General features: G+C 42.7%; 1 protein-coding gene across 11 annotated transcripts in view; it reads left to right on the top strand.

Annotated features, from left to right (window-relative positions):
- Positions 1-25,100, top strand: part of ARID5B (AT-rich interaction domain 5B) — a 217,195-nt gene that overhangs the window by 151,676 nt on the left and 40,419 nt on the right. For 7 of the 11 annotated variants that reach the window (XR_006209362.1, XR_006209364.1, XR_006209363.1 and 4 more), the window contains exons 8-10: positions 2,658-2,755; positions 18,666-18,864; positions 22,280-24,116. Coding sequence is in view for 5 of the 11 variants with exons in the window: in XM_042961048.1 (XP_042816982.1) it covers positions 2,658-2,755; positions 18,666-18,864; positions 22,280-24,116 (2,134 nt within the window). In the remaining 6 variants the exon portion in view is untranslated. Of the gene's footprint in view, positions 1-2,657; positions 2,756-18,665; positions 18,865-22,279; positions 25,097-25,100 lie in introns of those variants that run through there. The other 4 variants (XM_007095787.3, XM_042961047.1, XM_042961049.1 and 1 more) reach the window with 1 other exon arrangement.

A 25,100-nucleotide genomic window follows, 5' to 3' on the forward strand; every position in this document is an offset into this window, starting at 1 on the left:
CCCCTTAGATCCCTGCTGACCTCTTTGCTGCACTATCTCCCCCCTAGTAAGAGACCCACAGCTTATAGTTGACAACTTGTAGCAGAAGCTATGATTTCCACAGTCCTCTGCCTCACTTGAAGCAAAAGGTCCCCAGAGTTCTGTATTATCACCTTGCTACACACATGGGCTATTCACCAGCTCAATCTGATGTGGACACTGTTTTGATGTCATGAAAGGAGTCTGCTCGGGGTGCCTGGGTGGCGCAGTCGGTTAAGCGTCCGACTTCAGCCAGGTCACGATCTCGCGGTCCGTGAGTTCGAGCCCCGCGTCAGGCTCTGGGCTGATGGCTCGGAGCCTGGAGCCTGTTTCCGATTCTGTGTCTCCCTCTCTCTCTGCCCCTCCCCCGTTCATGCTCTGTCTCTCTCTGTCCCAAAAATAAATTAAAAATGTTGAAAAAAAAATTTTTAAAAAGAAAGAAGTCTGCTCTTGGGATCCTAAGCTATGAGTTCTGGCATTGCCATTCTACTGCTGTGTGTCCTTGGCCAAGTCATGCAACCTCTCTGTGTCTTGCTTCCTTCATCTGTGATGAGATTCCTCTAATCTACCTCACAGGCTGATGGGAGGATGAAGTGATAATCAAGCATGTGAAAACTCTTTATAAAATATGAAGTAGAGGGGAGCCTGAGTGACCCAAGTTAGTTGGGCATCTGACTCTTGATTTGGGCTCATGAGGTCATGATCTCGTGGTTTGTGGGACCAAGCCCTATGTTGGTCTCTGTGCTGACAGTGCAGAGTCTGCATCAGATTTTCTCTCTTCCTCTCTCTGCCCCTCCCCCACTTGCACTCACGCACTCTCTCAAAATAAATAAATACATTTTCAAAAAATATATGAAATAGAGTGCATAGAAGAGATAAAGGATGACAAGAGCGATGGTTTCCTCTGAAGTGATTGCAGGGACTTACATAGGCTGTCTTCTGGCCTTGCTGGGCTCCCCACCCCATCTGAGGCGGGGGTGGGGGGAATACGGAGGTGTGTTTCAAGGGGCCTCAGTATCTTAAGGGCTTGGAGGAATAACATGGACACATGGGAGGGGAGGTCTCAACAGGTCTCAAACAGACCAGCCTGAGATGGTATTATTAAAAAGATTGGGGGAGATTGTAATTAAATGTAAAATGATTACTAAAACACATATTCTGAGTGTTTTGAAAGGGGCTTGAAGCCATTTATTATAATCTAAAGCAAGCTATAAATAAAGGAAGATTTTATTTTTAGCCATACCTGCTAGTAGATGTAAAGGGTGGTTCTGTCTACAGAGGACTATGGACACAACTTGGTTCAAGCATGCTTCGTGGGAAGCTGAACAATGCAAAGCTCCCATGGTCTCGAGGTCCTACCCGGGCCTGTCAAGCAGGGTTTATGGAAATAAAGGGGTCTTTACTTGAGATGGAAAAGGTGCCATTTACCCTATAATATTTAACCACCCCTCCTCCTTCCATTACAATTACGAGCCCCTGTTTGCGAGCTGAGATTTTTTTTTTCCCCGGATTGCTGCCTTCAGCCCCTAACTGAACTCCGCTGGCAGCTTTGCGGTTATTTTCCAAAAGAAGCCTCCTACTCTGATTGTATCCAGTGCCACTGGCACCTGTGCAGCGCCCTGCCCCCTGCACGTTCCAATAACAGCGTTTTCCTGTAACTCTGTTTGGAAACATCCACAAGGACCTCAGAATGCATTCTGTCTCCTGGTTTCAAGGAAATACTAGACTTGCTTGGATGTTAGTAAATGACGTGGTTTCCCCAAATTAATCATTTGCCAGATCATGCATCTGCTATTTTGTAAAGTCTTAATTTATGTACAAAAATAAAATTAAAGAAAAAAAGGAAATAGGGCCATAGCATGCCATCAGTATATTGCAAGCTGTTTGGTTTTATTCACCCAACTCAACAGTAGACTGAGCTTGCGTTTTAGCTTTGGAATTTGCTCGTTTTCGTAGGACTTGATGGATATCCCATTTTCCTGAACTAAGTGAGTAAAAACAAACAGCTCGCAACATACACAGTTGGAGATCTGGGTTTTGTTTGGGTGGTGGGAGGAGCTGGCATAACCATTTAGCCTGAGATGACTGCAAATCCCACAACCAATTGGGTCAATTTAATTAATTTACATAGTAATTTTATTTAGTTTTTGAAGTATTCTACGCATCACACAGTTCAGAAATCAGAAGATACAAAAGCACGTTTAGTGAAAACTCTCCCTCTTCTCCTACGTCCTTGGGCACCCGTTTCCCTGCTCCTTAAGCAACCGGTGTTAATTCTGGTTCTCTTAAACTGATATTTTAGCTGAAATCTCATTTTATTTGTATGCTTCCTCACACTGACATAAAGGAACAGAGTATGAGTTTGGGACCCCGGGGGGAACTAGCTTCATAAATGTCCAGGGAGATGCCTTAGGGTGACAAAACAGAGCCCAAAGCAGAATTCCGTTTTTATTATAAAGAAAAGTGCTAAAGGAGAGATCTCACTGTAAAACCCGAGTCTCCCCATATACTCATGTGGACTTCTCTGTTTCTGGGTTTCCAGAACAGGCTGTTCTCTTCTGCCTGTTGCATATGTATTGAATCCTGGAACTGTGAATCTCTTATGATGAAGATTGAATTTCCCATTGCCATTTTTTCAGATAACAGCCCGGCGTCAATGGAAACATATTTATGATGAATTAGGCGGTAATCCTGGCAGCACCAGCGCTGCCACTTGCACCCGCAGACATTATGAAAGGTAAGAAGCCCCTTCTCGGGGGCGTCTGGGTGGCTCAGTCGGTTGAGCGCCCGACTTTGGCTCAGGTCATGATCTCGCACTTTGAGAGTTCGAGCCCCGCGTCGGGCTCTGCGCTGACAGCTCGGAGCCTGGAGCTGCTTCGGATTCTGTGTTTCCCTCTCTGCCCTTCCCCGCTCGTGCATGCTCTCTCTCTCTTTCTCTCTCTCTCAAAAATAAACATTAAAAAAATAAAAGTTGAGATATAATTCACATACCATGAATTTTACTCTTAAAAAAAAGCCCTTTCTTAGAAAGCCCTTGCTTAATTAAAAGTGTGTTAATTGGAAGCAGCTTCTGGTGAAGGATAAGGAGAAGTCTAAAGGACTTTTTGGAAATAGAAAATATCCCCTGGCATTTACCTTGCATACCGCCTTGGGGTTTTTTAAGGGACATGGCTCTCTCTGGTTACCAGGGCTAAAATTAGATGTTCTTTTAGTTTGGTTTTATCCTGTGACCACCTATTTGACAATGCCTTCCCCACCACCCCCAACACAAGCCTAGACTACTCAGTATGTTTTCTGTAGGTTTATTTACTGTGAGAACCTTCCACTTCTGGAAATCCTAAGTCTGCAGTGTTACTATGAGGTTGCCATGTAAATGTGTTAACATTGAAATGTATTAACGTTGAATGTGTTAATATTGAAAAGTAAGCATTTCTTTAATAAGAAAATTGGTCCCAGATAAGATCCATTGTTTTTTTCCCATCTTGGTATTTTTCTTCTACAGCTATGCTTTTCACCAAGAAAATCCTTTCTTGCCAAGCCGTGCATGGCTCAGTTTTCTAACACTTTTAGCTTCTCTCAGGAGGTGATGATCATGCAAACAAGAAGTAATGCCAAATAAGCCTACTATGAAGGTTGTATCCACAAGAGTGTTTCCTCTTTGCATTAGGACTGTTGTTGTCCACAGCATTGCAGATCTGTTAGTGAATTCATGCATTATCCTTGTTCTGCGCTTCTAGTCCATACTTAATGTGTTAAAGTCACACCAACTTCTCTATCTCTGGCATTTCCCTGCTGAAATGTTGACTGACTCAGCAACCTGGTTTCAAATTCAGATCCAAGTAGAGGGGTGTGTGTGTGTGTGTGTGTGTGTGTGTTTTAATGCATATGTTTTAATAACAGTCATGGTTGGAATGAAGTCAAGACACAGCTGAACAAACAGGCCAGTTAGCTTGCTAGTTTGAAAGGTAAAACATAACTGCCTAATGTGATGGTTGCCTTTTACATGTGAGTTACCATTCCAATTTCATCCCAGATGCCCAACACCTGCCTTCGGATCATACAAATGCATCCTCATATAATGTCATCTGGAGCGTCAACTCTTAGTCATATTTTTTTTAGTTCAATTAAATTTTTATCTGTGTTGCATTCAGCGTAGAGTCTCTTTTAGTATAGCCATTCCACGAAGCCTAGAATGTTTTGGTCGGTATAACCTAGTAAACTAGGTTGGGTTTAGTAGCCCATGGAAAAATCCCCATGAAGTATTCCTAAGGGATTGCCTTACGTGCTGTTACAGTCCACAAGGATTTTTTAAAATGGTAACAGGAATTCAAATTATTACTCTTCCTAGCCTTTTTTTTTAGTATGCTACATCAGTTTTTTAAGTGTGAGTGTTACTTCTCTCAGTATTTACTACAACAGCCTACATTCTCACTGTACATAACAGGTACACCACTGAAACCCTAATACAAAATAGCATAGATATCTCAGGTGAGTGTTGTGTTAAGAGCACTTAAGGTAACATATTCAACTTATTTTTGACTTATGATTCAAGGCTTTAATCAGAACATTTTCATTAGAAACACCGTCTGTATTTTCAAAGGGCTTCTATTCTGATAGTGAACCTCCCATATCTCCATGTGCAAATGTTCCCAACACCTGAACCATCAAACGTAAAGGACCAGACAGCAGTTAAAATTGGCAAAAAGAGTGTATCTCAGCTGTTTCACTCACTTTAAGGATGAAAATTAAACGTATTACAAAGCATCACATGATCAAAAAACAGATTGGGTTTGATGGAAAAAAGATTGGATCTGATAATACAGTGAGTGTGTGTGTGTAATTAACTCAAGTACTGGTGTAGATAAAAATAGCCTCAATCTTAAATGAGATACCAAGATCTGTACTTAGTTGCATGACATACCTCATCCGCAGTAGTAAAATCCCAAATGCCTTCAGTCAGTCAAATTGGAAAATTCTAGGAGAGATACTTTACACTTTAGCAACTATACAACATTATTTAACATTCTTAAAAAGTTCTCTTCCCTCCTCATTCTTGGGAGTAAAGGGGATGTTTCATGAAGGTTTGGTGTCCCAATGGATTAAATACTTTTGAGATGCTAGGTCACTCACTCTTCTAAATCGAGAATTTGTTTGGTCAGTGCTTATCAGTCAGGATCTAGTAAGGACAATAAAAACCACACTAGGTATTCAACAAAGAGAACTGATGTAGAGACTTGCTTAAACCACTGTTTTTGTGAAGCTGTATGTTAACATGGAGGTAATAACCACAGGTTCCCTGGGGCCTAGGGGAGAGGCTGTTGCCACCCACAAGTTTAGAGAGTATGCCTCACAGAGCTGGGGTTAATATCCCTCCTTCCCGGGGAGGCTCCCAACCAGTGCTGGTGGTTGAGCTCAGAGGTGGAGCATCGCGGAGCTAGGCTCAGACCTGAGGAGGGAGTGCTCCCTAGCTGGTGCTGGGCCCCAGAGCAAATGGAGGGTGATAGTTCTGAGACTGTCGAAAGAAGCTAGAGGCTGGAACCAACTGCTGCTGCTACATCACTGTTGGGTTGGCCCTGAAATGAGCAGCGAACAAATTAGAAAGAAGGAGGGACTTCCACCCCTCCCCTGGCCTGCTATGGCCCCATTTGCAGAACCCCAAAAGGAAGACAACTGACAAAAGAGACATGTAATGGGCGGGACTCCGGTCCCAGAACACAGAAGAGTAGGTTTGGAGCTGAGACAATCAATAGTCAGCTGCCAAGTGGGACCCCCAACATGGAAATCTCTGCACAGAGCCTGAAACCTTATCCCAGGGTGGTTAGCATCCTTCCTTGGATATCCTTTCACTATCTAGGCCCCTTTCACATTGTCATGATCAGATACAAAAAGGGTGTCTTGAGTGATTAGTAATTAATAATAGTGAAGCACTAAAATTTTCAGATAACTGACTTTTTCTGGGAAAAAAAAAAAAAAAAAAGAGGCTCCACTTTCATGATCCTGAAAGGAATCACCCATGCTCCTGTGTGTTGTGGTGGGCAGAAAGGTGTGGGGCAACTGCTCCAGATGTCTTACATCTTTATTCTCTTTAATGGTTCTACGGGAGAAAGGCAGAGGACACTGAGATCTGTCCAGTGACTAGAAACAGTTCTGCTTGGGTCAGAGAAGAGCCTGAAGCTCTCAGCCACAACTGTGCTTAGGGACTTGGCAGATTTCATTCCTTCTTGCTAATTACAGGCATGCTAACACAGAACAGAGAGGTCTAGATTGGGGAAAGGCCACCGTTTTCAAGAAGGTTCAAGAAGTTGAAAAAGATCAGGGTCTTGTGGGCAAACATCTAGTCCGGAGATGCCCGTGGAAATCTGTCAAACCTTCCCCGTCAGATCAGAATGATCAAGTTCCCCCTGTGCATTCAGTCACACTCTTTTCACTCTTTTCACTCCGGTATAGAGACTCAGTCTTTTTCCTATTTGCTTACCACCAGCTTTGCTTTCCTAGAAGATGAAGAAATGAGTGATCTAGTAGGCATTATCCACTGATTTATTTTTCGTGTGGTGTGGTTCATGTTTCCAGTAAATGTTTTCATTTTCCAAAAAGAAAAAAGTAGCCAGTTCCTCAGTGAATATTACTTGTATGTTACTCGGGCACTCTTGGTTTATTAATGAGTGTAATAATGAAAGTGTGGGTTGTTGAAAAGAATCAATGAGTGTTTTTATTTAAGGCACAGCAGAAATGGTACAATGCCTGTGAATGCATCATTGTTGCTGAAGGCCTGACTCGTCCAAACTTGCCTCTGATTGGTTTAAATCAAATAGGTCCAAGCACTTCATAAAAATGTCTTTGTCAGCCTGGTTTTACTTCCAAACCTATTCATCTCTGTCAGTTTTTAATATTAGTACCAGGCTCCTGGCCATAGTCCATTAGTACTGTACTTAATTGCTCATGTTACAGCTGATCACCAATATAAAAAGCATTAATGTTCCCCATCGCGAGACTGTTGCTATGTAGACGTCTCAAACTCAGCAAAGCTCATGAAGTGTGGTTATTCTGGACATTCCTTGCCCAGGATTTATAGATAAAGTTCCTATCAGTTATAATGCAAAGAAAAATGCCCAGCTCCTCCTGGTCAGGACCCTACTAAGTAGAACATTTTCCTCCTGATCTGACTCTCTCTGTTGAAGATGTGCTGAGTTACCGTTATCAGGACAGGAGCAAAAAAGGGAAATGGTTCTTTTTATGGCATTCTCTTAGCTTAGTTTTCTGGAATAGTAATTCACTTTAAAGACTTTGCTTTCACATGCAGATTTGTTTTCTTTTTTAGAAAAATGTTGTGTTTTTTTTTTTAAGCACATACAAGAGAGAAAAAAAATCTTCACATAGAATACCACATCACTGGTTTGAATTTTCTTGAATACATTGCATGGTCTGTGTCTGAGGAGCACGTGAAGTTGTTATTAGGGTTGGAAAAAGGAGCATTGAGGCAAAAGGGCTTTATGATGTGCTTTTCTGAGTATTTAGAAAATCAAAATCAGGGGTGCCTGGGTGGCTCAGTTGGTTGGGCAACCGACTACAGCTCAGGTCATGATCTCATGGTTCATGAGTTCGAGCCCCACATCAAGCTGTGTGCTGACAGCTCAGACCCTGGAGCCTGCTTCAGATTCTGTCTCCCTCTCTCTCTGCCCCTCCCCTGCTAATGCTCTGTCTCTCTCTGTCTCTCAAAAATGAATAAACATTAAAAAATGTTTAAAAAAAGAAAATCAAAATCATAAACAAATGTGCTTATATGCAGGAAATGAGCAATTATGCATCATCTTCTTACATACCTAGTGCCCAATTTCAAATTCTAACCTTTTGCCTTACCTGGAAGTATTCCCCTGGCAAGACTGTCCTGCTGCAGGGCTGGGGCGGCCTCCTTTGCAGTGACCTGTGGTCAGTGGTACCCAAGCAGACGCATCTGAGCAGAACCCTAGTGACGGCTGGACCTCAGCCTTTCCTCTCTGAAGAAAGAGAGGTTCATGTTTTGAGTAAGATAAATATGTGCTTTAAGATAAAGACCAAAAATATATCAAGTCCTAAGGAACTCAGCTAATCGTGTTGTGAGGAAAAAGCCAAGGGAAAGTAAAGTAAGGTGAGTTCCAGTTCTGTTTATGTCCTGGACATGATTTGCTATGTTTTTGGTCATTTTGATACCCTTGAAGTTAATCAGTACACAATTCAGAAAGACACAGGCAAGATCACAGAGTATTTTAGATTTGAGAGGTCCCTTAGTCGTCCTCTAGACCAGTGCTTCTCAAGTGAGGCTTTCTGGCCTGTCTGTGTTCTGTGAACAGAATAATTATGAATAAGCATTGTTACACGTACGTAGCAATTTGCCAGAATCATTTTATGTCTGTTGAAACAAATAAAAAATCGGGCCTTGTGTTTTATGTGCCTTTCTTAAATTTCATTTTCTACTAATTCATTTTTATGAGTTATGAATTTTACACCAGTGTCAGTCAGCAACAGACAGGAAACTCAGAAAACTGGTCCTTCATGTCAGGCCACTGAAGAAGCACTACTCCACACCCCTGGGCACAGACTCAGATGTTTGTGGGGGAGGTAGCATAGGTGAGTGCAGTGGCCAGGTAGGAAAGTAGGAAGCTGGCACACACAGACAGGCCAGAGAGGCCCAGCAGGATCAGCCAACACCACTGTCTTGGACAGATACAGCCTCAGTACTGTCAGACCTTGAATGGTTTCATGATAACTTTTACATGAAGTCACCTGACTTGCAAATATTGGATCCAATATTTCTGAAAATATTTTACATCAGTTAAACTAAACATACCCCTGGGCAAAATGTACCCTATAAGCTGCCAAGTTCTGTGGGGACTGAACTACCTTTGGCACTGGGCTAATCCAGTCTCTGCTCCAACGCCTTGCAGTTGGGGAACAAGAAAGAAGCGGGCCACCGTTGGAGGTGCTCTTCATCTAAACACTCTTCCACATGCTGAACAAGATACCATCTGTGGCTTCCCACTGGCCCTCCCTCACCTTCTGGGTCTGACTCTTTCTCTGTGTGCCATTTCCTTGGTGATGGGCCGCCACATGCTTGGCAAAGCTTCTCTCCCACTCCAAGGCCTCCTATTCCATTCAACCAAGCCTCAGAGCACGATGTATGGGTTTTCACGAGGTTGGCCTGCTCTTACGTAGATGCCTCCAATTTGTGTCACTCAGAATACCCAAAGCGATTCCAGATGTGGTATATAGTACTTCTTGGGATGTAGCAGTATCAGCCTTTCAACATAGCCTGAGATTACATTTGAAATTGATAAGAAGCCCCCTCCCAGTGGCCACTTTCTTTTTCTGGGATAGGAGTGATTTGCCATTTGAGTGACTGACTGACTGCCTTTTTCCTTTGCTGCTGTCCTCAAGAGCCATTGGGTGTTTTTTGAATACCTATGATGTACAAAGCATTCTCTGGGATAATGAAAATGGATGAACCAATGAGTTTGGAGTAGGGTTGACAAACAATGAGGAGGTGCTCACCCTACCACATTTATGGAAGAGATCGCTAAGGGAACATGATGCTACTTTCCATGAGGCCAAGCTCAGCTTCAGAATTCTCCTCAGTATGGCACCCCCAGGCCAGTGCTACCAACTCAATAGAACTGGGAGGTACTATGATCCTTGGCTTATCTAACTTATCATACGATCTGACTCTTAGTTCATACATACATGAAAGAGAGTTGAATATTTAAGGCTATAAAAACCTTAGGTAAGTAAGTAATAGATACAAATAAGACGTTCAACAGGGATGAAAGAAAGAAGAGAGAATTTTCAGCTGGAATGACCAAAGTCTTCCAGGAGGATCTAGAATTTGAACTGGATCTTAAAAGAGTTAGGTTAGAACTTGAGAGATCATCATACATCACACATACAGAGATCAACATACAGCTAAAATATTCAGCTGAAGAATTCAAGAACAGTAAAGATACTATTTTTGGGAGCAAGGATCATGTGGTATTGCTTTCCTTGAGTCTCCCCAATGCACTCAGTGCAGCATCATGAACATATCTGGGAACTCAGGAATTAGGAGTTGAATGAATTGATTTCAATCCAAACAAAAAGGACAGTTTCTTCTACAAAATGGGCATAAAGAGGTAGGGAACGAGGTGGTGGAAGAGGCTGTCAGGGGAGTACTAAGGCTCAATTTCAAATCAGATCCACCACAGGCAGGTCTTGCAGTTTATCTTCTCAGTGTCTGTTAACTCTCTTGCCCTGAGGTCCAGTGGCTGGACCACTCCCATCCTCACCCATGGGTGACCATGGTGGGGTTGACCAATGTCTGGACTTGCAGCTCCTTTCTAAATACTGTGTTGGTAATGTGGGCTCTGGCCAGTGGGCACAGGTATTAATACCTCTCCAACACTGCCACGCAGGCTTTCTCAACTCCCTTTTTCCTCAAATACACAGAAGTCCTCCTGGCTCTTATCAACAGCCAGGAGCCTGGGAAATCTAAGGTGCTGAGATTCAGGCAGTCTGAGGCATTTCTGCCACTCTTCCATCTACACTCCACCAAGCTTGTTCTGGGGGACCTATAGAATTCCTCCCCAAAGGACAGTCAGATAATTTCCTAAGCAAGAGCCTTCCTCTGTATCACTCAGCATGCCTAAAATGCTCTGATAACTTTCCAATGCCTGGATATTTCAAGAAACTTTTAAAAAGGAAAACAAAACTCTCGCCAGGCCCTGGAGTAGAAAAACTGGTTTCTGCTTTAAAAAAAAATAAACAACAGCCTTTGAAAAATCTCTATTTAAAAATTCTTAAATTTGCCTCTAAATGCGAGTTGTAATTAATAGAAGTTGGAGTTTACACTATCGAGTGTAAAAACACCCTCAGGCACAAACTAATCAAGTGTGTATGTCATGCTGTAAACTACAGCAAGTTCTTTGTTTGACCCAAAAAAAGCTTGCCAAACAGCAGTTTTTCTTTGTCAGTCTCCTTTATTGTCTCATTTTTGTTTTCACCCTACCTCCCCCCTTTCTCACTCCTTTGAACCTGGGTACAGTATTTAAGAAACTTTTCAGGTCCTATGTTTTATTGATAGTTTTCATCAAGCATGAATTTAAATTTGAGAATAGATTAGGTGTCTTAGCCCCTTTTCTTTTTGATAAATAACAAGAGGTTTCTACTTATGATTTTCTGTCCTCGGGGCTTTATCATTAAGATTAAATAACTGTACTCTCAAGCATGCCACTGCACAAACATCTTTTCAATTACGTGAGTAACAGATGCCTTCACAAAGGAACTATTGAAAATTCAGAGAGCCATGTTTCCAAAAAAGAAAGAAAAAAAGAATCAGATGACAGAAGAATGTAATTGTTTACCATTAAAATATATCCTTAACTCTTCCACTGAAAACCTCTCAGAACATTTTGTTTTTATACAACTTATTACGAAGTTTGATCAAAATTATAAATGTTTGGGGGAATTGTTGAACATTTCAGAAGCTCTGGAACCCATGGTGTCTCACGTAGATGAGACCTAAATGCAGTAGTTGTTTGCCTGTCTTCACATAATGGACACTGTCTGCCTTCATTTGTGGGGTGCTCATTATGTTGAAAACACTGTAGTTATATTTGTCTGTTACTCTTGAAATAATGTTCATCTGCCCTTGAAATGGATCCATGCAACTTGATTCTGAGTTAGTCATTGTTTTTTCATTGAGAAGAATGATTGCCTCCATCTTTGCTGGCTGACATTGTGGAGGGCTGGGTGCTATTTATGGTCTATGCCCTCTGTTGTGAGAATGTACTTTAATCCCAGGGCATAAAGTCAGCCTTAAGTCCATTCCAACTTTCTTTAGTGTGAAAGACATGGGGATAACATCAGTCTAGACCCTCTTAGAAGAGGCAAGGAGGCATCATAGAAGCAAAGCCCCTGAGGAGCTTTCATTCTAACTGGGGAGGCCATGAGAACCTCAAACATGGTAAGATTAAGTGCCCCAGGCTGGAATTCATGAAGGGATACGATTCCTGAGTTTCTCTTACCATCCAACATCAAGCTGGGCCTCATCCACGTAGGGTCACCACCTTTTCAAGAGTCATGGTATTTTAGAAAAAGGAGCATTGTGCCCAGTGCCCAAGCCATAGGGCTGTTCTAATGGGTTGACTCCTTGTGGAATGGCCATGGGTGTATTTTATAGGTCTGTTGCGTCTGAGAAAAAGAGAATGGTCACCCTGATTTTTTTAGTACCTTAAGTGCTTAGAATTCTCCTAACCCAGGGGTGATCAGTTCGGTATCTCCTGAGTGTCAGTGCTTCTCAGACAAGGTATAATAGTGCAGTTACCCTGCTGATATGAAGGCAGCTCAGAGAGGCAAACAGATCTGTGTTTGAACTCAAATTTTAGCACTTAATAGCTGCATGCCTTTGACTAGTCATTTAATAATTTCACTCTGAACCTCCATTTCCTCATCCATAAAAATGAGGGTAAAATAATGTACCTATATATACTTCTTTTTGTAATAGTTGAACTTAAGGTATACAAATACCTCCTATTAATAGGCATTTAATACATGGTCCCTGTTATTAATATTGGAATGCCTAATCAATATATAAGAATAACCAGAAGTTTCTCTCCCCATCCTCCCACCTCAGGCCCCCACAGACCAATGTAACTGCAGTTCAGCGGGCCTGTCATCCCTGAGCAACCTCTCTCACATTGACAATCCTTTATAGGAGTCAAGCCACCATCTTGCTTGGCCCAGGCTTCATGTACCTTGCTTTTCTTTTTTTACTTAGTTAGGGTTACAGGCACTCCAGGACCACAGAAGAAGGTGTCAGAGTCATTAATGGGCCTAGGAAACAACTCTCCCACCACTTCCAGGGGCAAATGGACGGTATTAATGCCTTCAAAAAAGTTTCTTGTTCATCTTCTGTTGTCTCTAGAGTAGGCAATGAAGCCCTGTTAGGCAGGTAATTTTCCCAAGAAAGACCTTTTCTGATGACAAGTGGCCATATATTGTTGTTGATATAATGGGCCACATGGCTTTTGGGTATCTTACATAGAATACAAATGATGCTATTTATACCCACTTCCTTATTAAAGCACTCCATTCAGTTTACCCTTGGTGACCTCACGGTCAAGCTAAGTCTTCCATATAGAACCCATGCTGCATTCTCCCGTGGTTTTCTTAGCTCACATGAGTCCTGCCATTCACCATTCTCCATGGCCTACAGGTCAGCATGGCCTCTGTCTCCATGGTTCAATGCTCAAAGCCTTTAGTTCACCTCCTCATCTGTTTTAGGAGGGTGCTGGAGACCTCTTTCTCAGCTCTCTTGGTTACTGACATTTTGCTCCTCACACTCGGCACGCTATTTTTTCTGCTTTCCAGAAACACACCATAAAATAGAGGAGATTTTTACCCAGGGCCCACATCTTTCTCAGATGGAGCTTGGTTTTTAAGAGAACAGGAACAAAGTTTCTGTTGTACTCAGTGAGTGTTGTGCCCACTGAGGAAACATCCCACTTCTGTGTACGCTGACATAGCACATTTGTGTCTTTGACTTTTGTTTTGGTACCAATCACCCAAACGCCCTTCTGCCATTTTTATGGTTGTGGTCTGGAACCCTGAGAGGTGGACAGTATGTGAGATTAGAAACTTTCTAGTCTTCTTGGAACCTTAACAAGGGTGCATACATCATCTTCAAAAAAGAAAAATATACCTTCTATTGGCTCCATATTTGGTGAAAGATTGCTTCCCACACTTCACAGTGAAGTTATATTTTCAATTTCTGGCTGAGAAGGGAAATGTCTGGCCAAGCCTTAGAATTTATCAACCCTGGAATCAACTTAGAGGTATAATGACTTCATTTGGGATCAGATCAGATCCGAAGCCCCAGCGGAACCAATATGTCATTTCTTTTCTACCGCCATGTAAAAGCCTAATACTGCAAGTATAGTAGGAGCATTTTGGCCCTTACATGCACACCAGCTTTATTTCCCTCTGACCCTAAGGTATTCTGTTCCAGGGGCACCAGCAGATCTTTGGGCCTAGAGTTTTTCACAGGTTTGATGCCATAACAGTGTCTATAAAGTGACGAGGGTGAGTTTGAGGATCAATTACAACCCTATAAATTACCTACTTCTTTCCCCCACTCCAAATTGAGTCAGTTCTAGACAGTATTATACTATCATTTTGCAGAGCTCTATAAATAGATGGATTCTCATTTTTCCTCTTAAGCACTGTTTGCTCAATGTTTTTGGCCCCAAAGTTCAGTCATTCCACGCAAGCATTAATCAATACAGAAGATTATTAGTGGTTACTCGTTCAAAAGAGATTTGACATTATTTTCCGTCTGAGTATGGGGAAGGGAGGGGGACAGCGCTGCCTAATAAAGATGAAGTCTTTTCTTCTTTTGTATGAAATGCAAATGATGCGGACATGTGGCGATATACATTTCTTGAATGTGAGGCTGCTGGTTTTTGTTAAGAAAGAGAGGCAGGACCCTGGAGGATTTTAGAATTTGTAAATATAAAATTATCTGCCTTGGTGTTTAAAAAAATAATAAAAGAGAGAAAGAGCTGGCAGGTTGCCAGATTACTTACATTACAGTAATAGATTTGCTGACCCCTGACTTCTGCTGTAGGGAAATGTATTGAATTTTTCATAATATCAGATGAGGCAGATCTAAAAACCTAGTATACTGAGCACCATTATTTAACTTGAGATTTAACAAAGCCGAAATCTTTTCAAACCAGCAATTTCTTGTATGATGATAATTTAGTGGCTCAGATGCTAATAAATCAAGGTTATAACGCTATTGATTTGTTAATTTTAACTTGGGTTGATTTTAAGTCGTCTTTATTTTAAAAAAAAAGATGAAGAAGGAGAAGGAGAAAAAAAATCTTGCTTTCACAGTGACTGAATTTAATAAGAATCTTGGTGATAGCAAAAGGCTCCCCTACTGTTTCTGCTGTGGGGTGGAAAATGTTATTCTTGTATTATTCCTAGGGAAAAATAAAATCTCATGCTGCTACAAATCTTATGCCTATGGAAAGATGTTATTTTTTAATACATGATGGCTTACCTATTTCAGATCCATTAATGGCATCGTAAATAAGCATTTTGCTAATCTGAAATGTGAAATCTGGATAATAATAAAGGCCCATTTATCTGCCAAGCTTTCAATTCCCAGAGTAGATGTAGATCAGGGGTAAAAATCTCTCTGGATTTTCTAATGAATATATTGCTTCTCTTCCCCATTACTTCCACCCACCTAAAACCCAACCCACATTCTTAGAGTTGCAGCCCATTGAAGATGGGCTGTGTAATGAGTTCTCAGGGGCTGGGGTGCATTTTTGCTTTTAGCTGTATAGTTTAGAGACTGATTAAATCTTTGTTGTACTACAAATATTTGAGGAATAATCATCCGCAAGGCACAGGCATGTTGCATTATACTAGATTCTTTATACACAACAAGCCTACTCAGCTTCCTGCATTGGGTAACGTTGACCTTAATATTGGCTAACCTGTTTTTAATGGTATTGCATTTACCCTAAACGTTTAAAATGTTCCAAAGCCTATAATAGCTTTCGTCTTTTTGTACTGTAAAAACTTCTAATAATCAGATGATAAGATCATATCCTGTGGGGTAATTGTGTTGTACCATGACAGGATAACTGAAAAAACATTCAGTGAAAATCGCACCAAACGGAAATCACTATATGAACAGTGATTGTTTGTGTGCTGTGTGAGATCGTGCCCTGTTCTTTGGGGCTTAGCTGGCCATATTTCTACTTGTTTCCTTTTAGCTGCTGCCTTTCTTGTTTTATTTTGGGAACCTTTTTTTCCCTGAGCCACTATAATTATCTTTCAGTGATTTAGAAGGAAAAAAAAACCACTCAATTGACCTTTACACACACACACACACACACACACACTCACTCACTCACATATTCTCTCCCTCTGGAAGCCTTGAACAAGCAAAGCTTGTGTTTGGATTCAGTTTTACCTTAGTCATGCCTCTTTCCAGATACAAGAAACATTTAATTCCAGATTTCCTGCTTCTGGCTTTAGGCCTTTGACCAGCAAAGTGAAATGTATTTTTTACTGCTGTCGGCCAGCCAGCTGCTGAGTTGAGTGAAGAAGAAAAAAAAAAAAAAAAAAAGAAAGAAAAGGAAAAAAAAAAATGAAAGCAAAAAATGAAATGGAAATGTTGCCCTGCTTCTTGAATCTGCAGAATTGTCTAAGGAAATTAAAGTCTCCTAAAGGCACCCAGCTAAAGGGCCTGGGTGGCCCGGGCCTGTGAGAGCCTGAGGGGAGGGGTCCACGTTGGGTGTGCCTCCAACCCAGTTCTCTGCCTTCTGTCACCCTCTCCCTACACTCAGAGGTAACACTGTCATGCTTCCCGGTGAAGAGGGTTCCTCCACGTGTCACCGTCGCGATTACAGAATGAAGCTGAGGGCAAGGGGGTCCCAACAAACAGCAACCATTGGAATACCCAGACTTCAATGCTACTTGGGTTCCCATGGCAACCAAACAAAAGTAAAACAAACCTATCCATCCCAACAATAAAAATATGTTTTCATTAAAGTCTATTTAAAATGTTTTTCCCCCCGTTTAAAATATTCAATGCATTTCACTCCCCAGACAAAAATCCCCAACCTGCCGATGTTAAAGGGGGATCAAGTCCCTGGCAGGATCACGCAGATAAAAGGAATCGGGGTAATGTTGGGGACTTTACAGATGAGACGGGATAAATTCAAGTATGAACAAGATTGCTTTTTTCTCTCTTCTGCTTAGTTATGCTTTTTATTATATAAACATTAACTGTAATATTACAGTGGGAGTCAGGTATTTGGCAACCATATATTATTTTAGTAAGTCTACATCGAGAGAACAGTTTCCAGTTTTAGCAGCTGTAACATGTTTAAACTCAGTTTGTAATGGGATCTGAAGATAACTATTCCCCACGGGCTGTGTTGATCTTCATGGCTGGCCCACTGCCAGACAGAGGACTCGAAACTATTATTCACGCCTCCTTGCACATACCTTGTCTGAGCATGCTCAGTAAATGAATTTTGTTTCTAATATGCTGTAAATAGGGATTTCATTTTCCCATAATTTCCTTGGTATTTTATTAAACATCGAACTATTATCACAAAAGCCCCCACGTCTGTACTCGCAAACCTGAACAGTTGTGTGTGTTGAAGTAGCTGAGATCCAAATTGCCTGGTTAGAAGCCGATTGTAGGATAGCTAACAAATATCCAAACCAAAGAAGTTTTTGCCTGGAAGTCTTAGTTTAAAAATAATTAGAGTTCCCAATATTTGAACAGATTTATGTTGTTTATAAGCCAAGTACATTTTCTTCATTGAGTCAACTTGTCTTATTTAAAACAAATTATGTTTGCCGTATTAAAGTTCATATTTTTAAGGCTGAGTCTTGTATTAATCCCACAGTGAGTCATTAATCATACCAAATGCATTATAAAAACTTTAATCACTGCAGTTGAAACTGAGATTGTAATGCAATCCATCCCTTTTAATTACATCAGCTATTTTTCCCTTTCAGATCAAGAGCTATGTCGCAAAGGGAAAACAGATTAAAACTAGAGCTGTTTGATGTTTCTCTTTTTAGAACAATTTTATGTACTTTGTTTGAAAAGTTATATAATTAAAATGCTTGAATTTTTCAGCCCTCTGATTTTTGTGGCTTGAGTGGTCTGTCCGCCTTCCTCACTGGGGCTGTCTTTTGTTTGGCACCCCAAAACGGGTGGGAGTCACCCACCCACCTCAGAACTCGGGAGAAGACAGCTGTCTCTCAGCTACACTGAGCTTGCCTCCCATTAACCTCTTTATCTTAAGTGTCTGCTCTATATTTTAACATGAATGAAAATATAAACTTTGGAGACAGGCAGAACTAGGTGCAAATTCCATCTCTAACAAATGGTGTAATGCTTAAGCAAATTATTTAACCTTTCTGGGGCCTCGCTTGCCTCATCTCTCAAAAAGGAATAGTAATCATAGTACTAGTAATAGTAGTAATATCATAGTAATAGCAGTAATATCATAATAATAACAATTACAGTAACACTCCAGGAAGATATTGTGGAGATAACATGAAATAATCTATATAATGCATTTAGGACATTACCTGACACATACTAGTGCATACTTAGACTATCATGTTCATGAAGAAGTCAGGGGCTTTGAATGCTTTGTCCACTGCTATATCTCAGTGCTTTGAGCACTTACGCACATAGTAGGTGCTCAATAAATAATAGTTGGCAGAGCAATAAATGAATGCCAGCTGTCATTAGTCTTGCTTTCATTGCTGTGATAATATTTTTGGCACTTAGCCAGGTTCCATGAGCTGTGATAATGATGTTAACTTTGGACGCTTCCATTGGTATCTTTGGTATATAGATTCATAAAACCAGAAAGATGTCTTGCAAGGAAGTATGTAAGTTACCAGGTGCTGGTTTTGACCAAGGAAGTAGACCCCGGAAGTGTGGAGTAAGTTTCTAGAAATGCACAGGTGTCATTGGAGATGAGGTCCTTCAATAAATTGCTTGTATTGAGAAAAGAAACTAAACCCCAGTAGCATCAATGCTACCTGGAATTGCCTCCCAAGATTGATCATCTCTTCTGATATCCTTCCAGATTAATCCTACCATATGAAAGGTTTATTAAAGGAGAGGAAGATAAACCCCTGCCTCCAATCAAACCTCGGAAACAGGAGAACAGTTCACAGGAAAATGAGAATAAAACAAAAGTATCAGGAACCAAACGCATCAAACATGAAATCCCTAAGAGCAAGAAAGAAAAAGAGAATGCCCCAAAGCCCCAGGAATCATCAGAGGTGAGTTGCTGTCCTCCACAGAAATACCTCTGTGAGACACATCCTGTCCTGTGTCTTCTGGAACCCTGCATCCAGAGCCGTGTCCCTGAATACCCACAGCCCTAGACTAAGAATTCACATCATCTCAGCTCCACGGGTCCCCATAGAGTGGATCTGTTGGTTTGCCCAGGAGCTGGAAGGCAGTGCGTGGTATTAACTGGATGGACCAATAACAGGATCTAGAAAGATGAGAACATCCTGTATAAAACTGATAGCAAATGCTGACTTTGAGATAGAAGGAGTCAGGGCTTCAGCTCTGGGAAGCAAAGAGACTCCTATGTGATGTGGCTTCTTTGTCATTTCACAGCCAGTCTGAGGAGTTGGTCTGACTCTAAAGCACACTTTGTGGGTTCTAGCACATTTGGGATGTAGAAATGATATATGCCATGTCTCCACAGGACTTCCCTAAAAACTCAGAGATTTGTTTGCCTCCCATAATTGACTTCTGTGCATGAGCCTTGGGTTGAAACCAGTTTAGAAACACCTTAAGTATATACTATTTGTAGGAGAATTTTGAAATTGTTCCTCTGAAACCATTATTATCTCTCATGTTAACAGGTAGTTTCTGAACCTTTTAAAACAAGCCCCAGCTACCCACAGCCCCCAACAGCCCTTTGGTAGAAGCCATTACTGTCAGCATACATCCAGTCATGGAGGCTGATCTGGGCTCTGTTTCAACATGAATAATAAAAAACCCTGCTGCCCATAAAAAAAAAAAAATTAGCAGCCACATTTGGAGACAGCATGTTCTAGGATTCAACCCCAAAGGGAATTTTGGTGCTGATATTAAACACCCCCTAAAAATCAGGTTTATAATGAACACATAAGAGACTCCCTAATTAAACACTGGCTTAAAACACACAAACACACACACACACACACACACCACACCAACCTCCTAACTAGAAATTAACCTACCCAACTGACTCCTGTGTAAGAAGAGATTATTAATACCAAGAAAAGATTTATTTTTTATTTTTGTTTCGTAATTATTCTAAGCTTTAGTAATTAAAAAAATGGGGGGGGGGGGGTGGGGGAATGATGCAGAGATTTCTAAACATCTGCAAGCTTGCAACATAAATGGCCAAAAGCAAGGAAATTCCAAGTTAAGGCTGACATTCCATTCTTCCTTTATCCCGTTGGCCTGGTGATTTATTATAGGGTTTTGGATCAGTGAGTTCTATTAGATACCATATGTACAGCATCGCCAAAGCACCAGAGGACAAACTGAGGCCATGGGGCCAGCTGACCTTTGAGTGGCTCCACTTTGGGGATGAAGTTTGAAATGGTTGTTTTGTGAGGTGGGGGCGGAGTCCTCAGCCCGCTGCCCTGAAGCCCCTCAGCTTGGGGAATGATTGTTGCCAAGCATAGAGCCTGACTCCCTCCAGATCACAGAAATTCTTAAGGCCTTCAGGCTCCCTGTTTCTCCTAGGCCCCAGTGCCTCAAGGCACTGTAATGTTGGAGTATCAGAGGTTATCATGGTCAGGTCATCTGAACTACCTGGACTCTCATACCCTCTCCGAGGCTGACCTTAGAGTAAGCACTGCTGCCCACCTCCAACACAGACCCATGTGTTTGGCCAGGTATATTTCTCCTCGGTGACTGTGTGTTTGGAGTTTGGATTTTATTGTTGTTTTTCTTGATGTTTTCAATATGAAGCAGTGAACTCAATGGAGACAGGAGGGCTTATAAAGCCCTTCCAGTCAGACCCACTATCTTCAGGTAATTGGATTGCAAATGGCATGGTGGGAAGGTACCATTTAACACATCAAGGCAGATCATAAAATGCCATCCCAGGAAAAACGGTCCTTTACTTTTTTCTGCCTAGCTTCCAGAGACCCTCTAAACCTGTTTTACAAACAAAACCATAAAACTCCATGTAACCGAAGACCTAGGTCCCAGAAACTTCAGTGAGATTGAGTATCCCCTGTAGCTTTACTTCAAACCACAGCCCCATCAGAAACTGACATTTAAATGCAATTTGCCTCTTTCCCTTGCTGTACTCATTTTTCTGTATTTTCATGTAATGTATAAGCTCAGGGGACCAATGATGATTGTTAATGTAGAACAAGTAATGATATTTGTACTGGAAAAGGCAACTATTAGTACAAAAAAAAAAAAAAAAGAAAGAAAGAAAGAGAAGAGAAGCAAAAGCTATTAGGTCTTACACGTCCCTAAAAGACAGAGTTATCTTCAAGTAGATTTAAGGAGAAATACCTCTGAAAGGGTTTGATTTCTTTAAAATATTTTTTCTGTGCACCCCTACACCAGCATCCTCAGTCTTACCCGAAGATGTTAATGTGGTTGATACTTCTTTTCTTAACAAAGAGGAACAACATTCAAGGGATGAGATGATGGGGGGGGGGGGGTGGGGGGGGGTGGGCAGGGGTTGGAAAAAAGACCAGCTCAATACAACTGTTTTGTGACTGTTCTCCTCTTAGACACGTCAGGGCAGAGTGACAGTCTTGAAAGGGCTTGTCAGCCAGCTGGGTCACAGATGGAAAGTTAAAATGACCTTCTAAGGTCAAACTTTGCACAGCTACATAATGCAATGAATGGGTCAAATTGTGCCCACAACTTCTGTCAATAGGGACACATAAAGCGCACACCCATCTCATTGACCACAATGTATTTCAGTGAACAGAAAAGCTGCATTTGTGGTGGTGCTCACTGCCTGAATTTTGATAACTTCATTTTCAGCTTTAATAGAAATATAGTTTGCTGCAGCCTAGAAGGACTTTGAGTCCTCTGTCCCTCAGGTAGACAGGCTGGTGTTGCATCCGCATAATTTTTTAATATTTTAGCATTATCTGCATGTCATATGGCACCGAGTAGAAATTAACACTTAAGCATTGCTAATTTTAGGCATCATACTGAACACATTAGGATGAGATTTGCTGTCTCAAAGAAAGGCAAGGGGTTCTAGGAAGTTTGTTGCCTGTTGTTGATATGGGGTTGGTTGGTTTTTGAAAGAGAGATGCTTTCAAAAAAAAAAAAATCTTTCTCCAAAGTGTCATAAAGCGCAGCATGTAATTTAAAACCCATTTGGATAATTGACTGATCTGACAAAAAAAAACACCTCAGAATTAACCTATATATTAGAATCAAGGAATGATAAGATTGTATACACTTTGCTATTTGATAGGTGTCTCACAAGGGACTAGAGCGCCTATCTACCCTCATGTTTCTGTAATTTAGATTTCTTTGTTTAGAGCTGTGATGGGTGGGGGGCAGAATAAAGCTTTACAGAAACTCCCTGAGCTGATTGACAAACCTGTTTTCAAGAAAAACTGCTGCGTGTAATATTTTGTTTCATAGCAAAATGTGTCAACGCATTTGGCTTCCTTCTGACTGTCTTTTGAAATATTTTATCAGGTCTCATCAGAGCCAGAGAAGGAACAAGAGACTTTAAATCAGAAGAGCATCACGGAGCCTCTCCCGGCAGCAGATGTGAAGAAAAAAATGGAAGGGTACCAGGATTTTGCAGCGAGGCCCCTGGGGTCTAGGGCAGACCCAGAAAAGGACAATGACATAGATCAAGGTGCTGACAGTGAGAAGGTGGTGGAAGAGGTGGGAGAGAAGGGGCCTCCTCCTCCACTCCCGAGTGCCCCTCCGGCCCCCGAAAGGGGTCCAGCCCCTGTCCCCGGGGCCGGCAAACAGCCACTCACCTCTCCCAGCGCTCTTGTGGACTCGAAACAAGAACCCCAGCCCTGCTGTTTTACAGAGAGCCCTGAAAATGACCTCCAAGAAGCGCCCTTCCCTGGCTTCCCCACCACGCAGCCACCCCTGGCAAACCAGAATGAGATAGAGGATGACAAGCTACCCGCAATGGCGGATTACATTGCCAACTGCACCGTGAAGGTGGACCAGCTGGGCAGCGATGACATCCACAATGCTCTAAAGCAGACCCCGAAGGTCCTCGTGGTTCAGTCATTTGACATGTTCAAAGACAAAGACCTGACTGGGCCCATGAATGAGAACCACGGGCTCAATTACACCCCTCTGCTCTACTCAAGGGGCAACCCAGGCATCATGTCCCCACTGGCCAAGAAGAAACTTTTGTCCCAAGTCAGTGGGGCCAGCCTCTCCGGCAGCTACCCCTATGGCTCCCCACCCCCTTTGATCAGCAAAAAGAAACTCATTGCCAGGGATGACCTGTGTTCGGGTTTGTCCCAGGCCCACCATGGCCAGAGTACCGACCACATGGCTGTTAGCCGGCCGTCAGTGATTCAGCACGTGCAGAGTTTCAGAAGCAAGCCCTCGGAGGACAGAAAGAGCATCAGTGACATCTTTAAGCATGACAAGCTGGGTCGATCAGATCCCTACCGCTGCAGTCTCTCCAAGCATCACCTTAGCCCCCTTGCTGACTCCTACGTCCTGAAGCAAGAAATTCAGGAGGGCAAGGAGAAGCTTCTGGAGAAAAGGGCGCTCCCTCACTCCCACATGCCTAGCTTCCTGGCTGACTTCTACTCCTCTCCTCATCTCCACAGCCTCTACAGACACACTGAACACCATCTTCACAACGAGCAGACAGCCAAGTACCCTTGCAGGGACATGTACAGGGAATCAGAAAACAGCTCTTTCCCTTCCCACAAACACCAAGACAAGCTCCACGGGAATTATCTCGCGTCGCTACATCTGCAAGACAAAAAGTCGGCCACGGCCGAAGCGCCCACGGATGATCAGCCGACGGACCTGAGCCTTCCCAAGAACCTGCACAAGCCCACGGGCAAGGTCCTGGGCCTGGCGCACTCGGCCCCAGGGCCCCAGGAGAGCAAGGGCGCCCCCCACTTCCAGGTCCTCAACAGCCACGGGCGAGACTGCCACCCCAAAGCCTGCCGGGTATCGCCCATGACCATGTCGGCCCCTAAAAAGTACCCCGAATCGCTCTCCAGGTCGGGAAAACCTCACCACGTGAGATTGGAGAACTTCAGGAAGATCGAGGGCATGGTCCACCCCGTCCTGCACCGGAAATCGAGCCCCCAGAACATTGGCGCCGCGCGCCCCATAAAGCGCAGCCTAGAGGACTTGGACCTCGTGATTGCCGGGAAGAAGGCGCGGGCGGTGTCGCCCCTGGACCCATCCAAGGAGGCCTGTGCGAAGGAGAAGGCGTCCGAGCCGGAGAGCGAAGGCGGCAAGGCGGCACACAGCGCGCACTCGGGGGGCCCATCGGAGGGCCACAAGCTTCCGCTCTCGTCCCCCATCTTCCCAGGTTTGTATTCCGGGAGCCTGTGTGGCTCGGGCCTCAACTCCAGGCTCCCGGCCGGCTATTCCCATTCTCTGCAGTACTTGAAAAACCAGACCGTGCTTTCTCCACTCATGCAGCCCCTGGCTTTCCACTCACTTGTGATGCAGAGAGGAATCTTCACGTCGCCGACAAATTCTCAGCAGCTTTACAGACACTTGGCTGCGGCCACACCTGTAGGAAGTTCGTACGGGGACCTTTTGCACAACAGCATTTACCCTCTAGCTGCTATAAATCCTCAAGCTGCCTTTCCGTCTTCTCAGCTGTCGTCCGTACACCCCAGTACAAAACTGTAAGCCCAGAGCTGCACTCCTTACCCTGGGGGTGATGGCTTATAGAATTAGAAGTCAGTATTTCTTCTAATCCGGGGGTAAGATCAGTCCCAGCCAAAGGGGCTGAACATGCCGAGAAGGGAGGTGAACATACCTGATTTTTCCTGGGACGACTCCAGCCTTGGCTAGTCGGTCTCCAGCCCCTTCCAACCCAGATGCCCTGGCGCCTAGATGGTTCCCTTTGCATGTGGGTCTTGTGAAGGGATTTTTGTGTATCCAGGAAGAATTTAGAGGACCCCGTCTTGAGGATGGTCAGGAACAATTTGGGGGGAAAAAAAAAAAAAAGAAAGAAAAAAAGAAAACAAAAAAAAGAAAAGAAAAAAGGGGGAAGGGGCAGGCATTTCAAAGGAAGGGGCAAGGAAGACTGGCAAACATTTGCCAAGGGATGCCCCTCTTCCCACAAAACTCTCCAAGGTTCAATCAATGCAATGTATAGTGAAACTTCAGTAGATCTTTCATTTTGACACTATTAAACAATCCAGAGAAGTAAACACTGTTAAAATGACTGTATATATTTGCTTCTTAAAACTACCCGTATCACTGTTTGCTCACCTAATTTATATACAGGTAGTTCCATTTTCTCCCGGTTCCTTCTTGTCCTTTTTTTTTTTTTTTTTTT

This window comes from Panthera tigris, chromosome D2 (assembly GCF_018350195.1).
Source record: "Panthera tigris isolate Pti1 chromosome D2, P.tigris_Pti1_mat1.1, whole genome shotgun sequence".
Taxonomy (NCBI): Eukaryota; Metazoa; Chordata; class Mammalia; order Carnivora; family Felidae; genus Panthera; species Panthera tigris.